Raw genomic sequence first — 8,047 nt, 5'->3', positions numbered from 1 at the left:
TACACTTCGGTTTGGATACTAAAGTGTCATGATTTTCTTTTGAAGATATTTTACATATGAGCTTGTGTAAGAAATTTGGAGTCAGTCAAGTCCATGAGCACAGCTGCAATGATACAGAGGCATGCATGATGCCAAGTCGCATGTGAAAACGTGACAGACCAAGAAATTCAGTGGCAGGAGGGGCTTCAACTCCTCTGTCACCACATGTCATTTGTCATTGACCAGTCCTTACGAGATCGATTCCATGGATTGAAAATTCGCGCGAATCTTTGTAACACTAACGTGCACATGAGAATGCCAGTCCAGCCATCAGAGTTGCACAACGGAGACATGCTGGTTGCACAATAGTTAAGGTGAAACTGCATGATTAAGCTCTGCAACTATCATCTCATTCGCTACCAAAAGATAACATTTCATCACAGGAAAGACAAGTGGGAACAAAATCTTACACTGCTGTGTATTAGCCACCATAGCAGCAACAGATGATCCGCAACAACAATCATCTCGTTCAAAGATTCCCCAGCGTTCATCGCAGGAATGACAAGTGGGGGAGGGAAATCTTATGGTGCTGTCTATTTGTCTCCATAATAGCAAGTAGTACGTACTCCCTCCGTTCCGAATTACTCGTCGCAGAAATGGATGTATCTAGATGTATTTTAGTTCTAGATACATCCATTTCTGCGACGAGTAATTTGGAACGGAGGGAGTATTATACAAGTGCCTGGAAGGAACACCGCAACTCGTCTATGCAGTTGCACCACAAGACTGAAAGTACAACAATGGTGGAAACATTAGGGCCAGAGTGTAACTTTCCCCATCCAAACGTGTTTAGCTACTAGATACATATATGCTCGATTATTGTGAAGAGAACAGGACATGATGGGATGCTTGGACATGAATCATTGCGTGGGAGCAATGTGATATGCGGACTTCACTTTCTTCTCCAACATGGAGACATGCTTATCAAGCATGGACACCACTGCCTCAAACTCACTCACCTGCTGGTCTATCGCGTCGATCTGCGTTGTATACTCGTCAAATCGTTGGTTTTTCTCATTCAGTTGTTCTACAAAAACTCGCAGACCGGACGCAACGTCTCCATAATTGCTGTATTCCTCGGTCACACGTTGATTCATCTTTTCAAGCAGCGAGAGCTGGTTGTTGGTTCCCTGAAAAGGATGTGACATCTTAAGAGAAAAATAAATGCTGACATATAACAAATGCTGATAACACCAGAAGTCAGTAACACTATCGATAAACATCAGCAATGGAGAGTTGACCTTTTTTTTAAATACAATTTAGAAAGTTAAATTTAAAGTTATATTAAATCTGTCATTTTTCACTGAAGATTCAGATTAAGAAAATATTAACCATCTCTTAACCTTCAATAAATCTACATGGTTTGGTGAAGTTATTTACAAATACATTTAATTACCCTTAGCTACCAAAGCGCTTCCCGTCAAAACTAGACTAGAAGTACACCATTTATTGCTCAAATGAAAATAACGCTTTGTTGGCAAACATGAAAATAATCTCACTGTATGAGAATTAGTACAGTACCCGAAAGCCGTTTGGTACACGACATAGCACAAGAACCAAACCAAGTGGATGGCCTCTATCTGTGCAAAGGTCTGTCAATGTCAATACCATTGATCTACTTTTCTTCTTTTGATTAAGTAAGCAAATCAATGTTCTGCGACTTCTGCTGCCAATCTAAATTCATGCACTTCAGTGATACCTTGTCATGTTAAACGAAGCAACGCCTATATAAATGTGTCATCTGTGAGCTACAAAAGTGTAGTACTATCTGAGTTGTGATGCATTTTTGGCCCCTGAATAAGTACTCAACCCCTCGAGAAACAAAGAACCGAGCACAGACCCCATAGCCTAGGCTACAAATTCTGAACACAGCCATTTCAAATCACAAATAAAGCCAACCGAGTTTCGCGCCTTCAAGCATAAATGAGAAATAACCTGGGAATGGATGCACTAAAGCACATTGCGTAGCAACTACTGGTGTCCAGAGAATGCAGCGGACATGTATCCATTTTGGCGTACCAATTCCATGGTAGAAAATCCACTTTAGCACTACATGATCAGTGATTGCTTTCCTCTGCCACTACCAGTCCTTCGAACTGAGGCATCGAAACCAAATGGGGGCAAACGTTAACGAAGCCCCCGTGAGCGTATCAGATCCAGAAAATACCTAGAAAAATCCGTGCACCAATCCAAGCTAGGAAATCTGAACGAACGACCACGGGCTCTGCGGCGCTAGGGTTATGGCACGATTTTTTTTTATCGCGTTAGCGAATCATCAAATCAACACCAAACAGTTGGGTGCGGAATCAAATCGCTCTTCTTTTCGTCCATTTGCACACGACAGCTGAGATCAGGGGGCCTCGTGAAGGCCGTGATTCGCCGTCTAAAGCTTTGGAGATGCCGCGGGGATTGTGAGGGGTGGGCTCGAGTGTGGCGGATGGACGGACCTGGAGCTCGCCGCGGACCATGAGGGAGACGTTGGTGAAGAGCTCGGACAGCGAGTCGGCGAGCTCGTCTCTCTTCCCTGCCGCCGCCTCCTCCTTCGCCGGGGTCGCCATCGCCGGCGCTTCCTCCCGCTCCCGCCGAGTAGGAATCGGGCTTGGGCTCGTTCGCCTGTCTGCTCTGCTGAGAACTTCTCTGTCCGCTAAAAAAAAACAAATGCAGTTTGCTGGGCCGTCATGATGGGACCCAATATAAAATGGAAGGCCCGTACTTAAGAATAAGAATAAGAATTTTTGGGAAATTTGTCTCAAAAAAAGAGAATTTTTTGGGAAATCAGATGACATGTATGTTTTACCTCAAGAAAAAAGATGACATGTATGTCAATACCTATAGGCTATAGAGATGTTGTTTGATTCATAAGATGAGATTTGTTATAGTAGGTCTGAGCTAAAAAATTCTTTCCTTGAACTGGGAATGGTAGAAACCAATTCTAGATAAGAATAGCAATCCATTCTGCAAACCAAAGGGTCCTAAAAAAATACATTTTTCTGTAAAAATCTTATCCTATAGCATTACTATAAAATTCTTGCAAACCAAAGGAGACCTAAGCGTTTTTATCAACAGAATTGCTATTTAGAGGCCACATCACAAACTGTTTCACAATATTCCTCAAAGAAAAATGTTGACAGTTATGATTTTTAGTATCTTCAATACGCAACCTATTTTAATTGTGCGGTAAGTACGACAACCTATTTTTATATGTTATTAGGGTAAACCTTTTGGCATTATTTTTCTACTAATGTGAATTGTCTGATTGTGCGCTATGGTAAACGGTGCCTTATAGGATTGCACAATTCAGACTATGTATCATTTTTCATTTTCTATGAAATTAAGGGTGTGAAGTGTGGTGATTGGACACCATTGATAGCACGCACCACGCTACATGTCACATTTTCAAAACATGAAAAAAAAACAATAAAAGGGTAAGTCAAAGTTTTTCTACCTAATGGGACCGTAGAAGATCCTGACCCCTACTTGTGGCCACAAGAGAAGACACAACCACGATAGTCGTGCCTAGGTTTGCGGCTCGGTGTTTGCCTTTTTCACAGGTGAGAAAAACGTCGGTGCAAATGTACATGATATATCCACAACAATGTCTCCCCCTAGAATATGGTTCAGTTCATTGCATACAAAGAGCTTTCTCAAACATCAATTTCAAGATGACCGAATATGAACATGTACATGACCCCCAAAAGTAAATAAAAATCTTGTTCTTGCCAATAAATACAAACACCTGCGACCAGATCACAAATTGCTCATCTAGATGCTGAGCCGGATTACATGTTCAAGGAACTAGACAAATGCAGCAAACAAAATCCTCTCAAGTGTCCAAAACAAAAATTAGTGGCCACCATGAAATCACATTGCTTGACTGCGCAATATACTAACTAAAGCTCAATAATCACTCCGAATTGTGCATGTGCATTGGACTTATTCCCTTGGAGTATGGAGGCATGGAGCAGACTAGGCCTCCACCTTCCTGTAGAAGATGCTCATCGCATCGCTGTACAGGGCCACTGAATTGGAGAGCACAGCAAGCACAATCATGGTTACAGCTAAAACCTTGTCGCGCTTGGTTGCAATCCCATAAGAATCCCTGAAGAAACAATGAGCAGAATAAAATTATTGAACACGTAAACCAAAAGGAAACCCACAAACATCGGGGCACACATCACAAACAGAATGCTGATTACCTCAGTATGATCATGGCAGGAAAGATGAAACCAATCAGGACAGCAGCTGTAGCACCGGTGAACTGGAACGCATCCCAGATGCTTGGTATGAAGTTGGCAGCAAGATAAATCACAGCGAGGAGTGAGACGGTGATAATGGTAAACCTTCGGTTGTCATGAGAAATGTGCCTTGAGGTGGGGAAGAGGAGTCCATCCAGGTTGAGCCTAAGGGCAAAGAAGACTATAGGGAAGACCAGCATGACATGGACTACATAGCTCACTCTGACTATATCATTGAAGACAGAGCTGAATGGAATATGAAGGTCAGAGTCAAAATTAGCGAGCACATCGGAGAGGGTACCCTCGCCGAAGAGTAAATATGCAAAGAAGCTTGTTGCAACATAAACACTTGAACAGAGAGCCAATGAAGTTCGCACAATTGGCTTAGTCTGACTTCTATCTTCCAGTTCGTTATCGATGCTGTGAACTGTCCAATCATGAAAAGCAGATGTTTTAGATCTCAGAGAAATGAACTACAGCAAGATCAAACCAAGTATAAAGTAGGAGACACACCATTGTAGTGGCAAATATAGGCAGTGACAAGAACCGGCACAGCTGTAAAGAGTTCCCAGATGGAATTGAGTTCATGTATCTCAGGGAAGAGTTTGGGAATCTCCGCGGTCCCTTCTATCAGTCTGAGAATAGCAATTCCAGCAGTGATGACAACAAAAACCACAGCAAGAGCAACTGACAGAGCAGATGTGTATCTCAATGAATCTGCGACCAAAGATGCTCCGTTAGTAATTTAGTTCAGATACCATAAGAGAAATAGCAAAATGGACCTCTTTCTTCAATGCAAAACAAACTTACCCAATCGCTTAAAGCTCACCAATGGAGCAAACACAAAAATAGTTGTGGCAAGGAGAACAACTGGACGAGAATTCCAGAAATGAGGCCCAAACCACCCCTCAAAGATACCCCGGTGATGAACACCAGTTGTAGATGTTCCCGATAGCACATCACCTAGAAAAAAGATGAACAAGCAGTATCAATAATAGTTTGAAGCGAATTGCATGGTCCAAATAAGGATTCAACCAATTCCTAAAAGAAGACAGAGCATTTTTTTGCACTTATTTCGATGTGCCATGCAACACATCGCTTGGACACACATAGGAGCATAGTGGTGATTTCTTTTAGGGAGGTCGATCAGACTTAAGAATTATAGGAAACAGAAATCCAACATCAATGAAAAGATCTAAGTCAACAATCCAGCCGCAGCGAACCAAATAAGTGTTCTACCGAAGACATGTATCAGTGTTGACTATGAGTAACTAATTAGGCTTCCAAGGATTACATATTATGTAAACCAGCGACTAAAAGTATAGCATCTGAACGTATACAGCCAATTATCGATATTCAACATTACAACTCTCGATGGTAAGTAGGCATGACAGAGAAGGGTCGTGTCACAGGCATACCGATGATAATTCACCGAAAAATGTATCAGCATTCACTATAAGTAATTAATTAAGAAGTTATTACTTAGTTTCCATGGGTTCCATTTTATGTAAATCATGGACTAAAAATATAGCACCTGAACGTATACTGCCAATTATCGATATTCAAGTAGGCATAACAGAAAAGGGTCGTGTCACAGGCATACCGATGATAATCATGTATACAATCATGACGCCAACGTTGTTTATGACCACAGATGCTTGCAGTGCAATCCTCCCCCATTGACCAAAAGAGTCACCCATGAGCCAGCCATAGGATGTAATCTTGGCCTGGTGGCTGCACCTGACCATCATGTCAATTGATGCCTCAGTGAGCAATGCCACAAGGATGATCATCAAAATACCAGGGATAATGCCTAGCATCTTGATACTTGCTGGCAGGGCCATAATTCCAGCCCCCACGATGGTTGTCGACAGATTGAAAACTGCACCCGAGAAAGACGCTCCATTGAACTCATGGATCCCATCTTCCTCTTCCGCCTTGACCGGGAGAAGTGGCGTGGTCTCATCCCTCTGTTCCTTGTGTGCAGACTGGTTTTCACTAGGTGATGCATCCCCAATCCCCATTTGTTTCAAGTACTTTCAACCTCCTGTACGTGCAAATTTTCAATTAGGACAAGAGACAGATTTCATCATAAATCTGAATTTCTTTTGAAATATATTCAGGTTACCATTATAAAAAACCTTAAATCTGAATTCCCGTCCTTTGATTACATTTCCCTAATCTATCATCTGTAGAGGTATCTACCTTGTCATGAATCAAGAAAGCAGAATCCGAGTTTCATTTATCTTGGGGAAATGGTGATCGTGATTATTCAGGAAAGAACTAAGCTTTCAAGTTACAACTAACTATTTGACCGACACATTTGACAGGATGTACAAAGTCTGGCTTGATGACAAACTGGAAACGAAACCACATAAAGCAACAAACTTCGAGTGCCATTTCCGGCAGTAGAACACATGTAGCAGTATCATTATTCAATCATAAGATGTTCGGTACAAGAATGGACAAACATTCAGCGCAACGTCTAAATCTTGGAATTTCCCCCAAATCCAAGACAAACTTCTCCAGGGCATATACCAACCAGATCAGACAACTGGAATGGGGACAAAACCCCAGACGAAGCTAACCCAATCCTACCACCATGGAAAGAAAAACAAGCGCCAGAGAGTAGCATCTCAATCTCATACCTCTACAGAATCCCAACTGTCGCTCGGCCAACAACCCGAACACGAGGAGAGCGGAGACGAAGAAATCGGCAGAAGACTTTGGTGGGTGCGCGCGCGCTTGTGTAGACGGAGTTGTCCCTCCGCCTCCCACCCCCGGCGGCCTTCTTATATTGACGAATGCCGCGTGCGGTGCGGTGCCGCGCCTCCGCTTATCCAAGAACCGGACGCGTTCCTTGCCTTCCTGGTCGCCGCGAGCGCCGGTCCCTTTCCACGGAAAGGAAGGAAGGAAAGCAATTAATTCCCTCCGGATTGCGTCCCTGCCTTGCCTTCCGCAGTCGATCTTTGCTTCCTCTTACTTGCCTGATTAGTTTAGTCTTTGGCCGGTTGCTTGCTGCCTCGCCATTCCTTATCCGCGGCGAGATGACAAAAATGGCGAGGCGTGGCGGTGGCACAGCGAGCGAGGAAGACGACGACGGGGATGATGGCAGGAAGGGAGATGCGCTGGCGAGATCTTTTTTGTCGACGAGCGGATGAGAGTGACGGATCTATGCTATCTACTCGCCGATGGGTGCGGTAGATTCTGCCGGGTTTGTTACGGGGAAGTTGTTTTTTTAGCTGCTTTGGATTAGGGCATGGCCAATGGTCGCCCCAGCCTGGTGCCCCATAGGCCACAACCGGATCCTCTAACATAGCAAAGGAAAGTCACCGTGCTATAATGCTAGCCTAATGTAAAATGAAAAAAAAGTTAGGAACGGTTAGTAGATAATTATGAGGTTGTTTACTGTTAATATTTACTGTAGATATAAAAAATTTAAAATAGTTTTATTTCACCATCAATTTGTTGTATGTAATTACTATAAATATACGCAGTAGATCATCAATTTGCAAATTAATTTAAGTCATTTTAACCTTAATTATGTGGATAGAAAGAAGGGAAGTTATGGTACCGCAGCTTCTCTAACTTTCCTTCTCAATGTTAGAGGATCCGGTTCCGGCTCAGACGCTACCGTGGCTACTCAAACGGCTGCTCCGCAGGTGTCAGAGACTCCTCTGCAGGAGGGATCCGGCTTGCCTGCTCCCATCCGTACTCCAACTTCATTTTACGGCTGTTTTTTTTCTCTTTTTTTTTCTTTCTAATGTAATCAT

At 43.0% G+C, this 8,047-nt stretch overlaps 2 protein-coding genes across 2 annotated transcripts; both read right to left on the bottom strand.

Annotated features, from left to right (window-relative positions):
* Positions 1–691: 691 nt before the first annotated feature.
* On the bottom strand, positions 692–2,682 carry LOC119316527 (biogenesis of lysosome-related organelles complex 1 subunit 2-like). The gene is made up of 2 exons (XM_037590848.1): positions 2,487–2,682; positions 692–1,169 (listed from the first exon to the last, which is right to left on the bottom strand). The coding sequence occupies exons 1-2, from the start codon at positions 2,595–2,597 to the stop codon at positions 900–902; spliced, it is 381 nt and encodes a 126-aa protein (XP_037446745.1). The 5' UTR covers positions 2,598–2,682; the 3' UTR covers positions 692–899.
* Positions 2,683–3,639: 957 nt separating this feature from the next.
* LOC119316526 (amino acid transporter AVT6A-like) lies at positions 3,640–7,464 on the bottom strand. Its single transcript, XM_037590846.1, has 6 exons — positions 6,923–7,464; positions 5,878–6,321; positions 5,085–5,237; positions 4,788–4,991; positions 4,236–4,701; positions 3,640–4,138 (listed from the first exon to the last, which is right to left on the bottom strand). Exons 2-6 carry the CDS (start codon positions 6,296–6,298, stop codon positions 4,006–4,008), a joined length of 1,377 nt encoding a protein of 458 aa, XP_037446743.1. The 5' UTR covers positions 6,299–6,321; positions 6,923–7,464; the 3' UTR covers positions 3,640–4,005.
* Positions 7,465–8,047: the final 583 nt, after the last annotated feature.

This window comes from Triticum dicoccoides, chromosome 6A (assembly GCF_002162155.2).
Source record: "Triticum dicoccoides isolate Atlit2015 ecotype Zavitan chromosome 6A, WEW_v2.0, whole genome shotgun sequence".
NCBI classification, from domain to species: domain Eukaryota; kingdom Viridiplantae; phylum Streptophyta; class Magnoliopsida; order Poales; family Poaceae; genus Triticum; species Triticum dicoccoides.
Note: the sequence above shows the minus strand (reverse complement) of the source record. Positions and strands in the feature narration are given on the sequence as shown.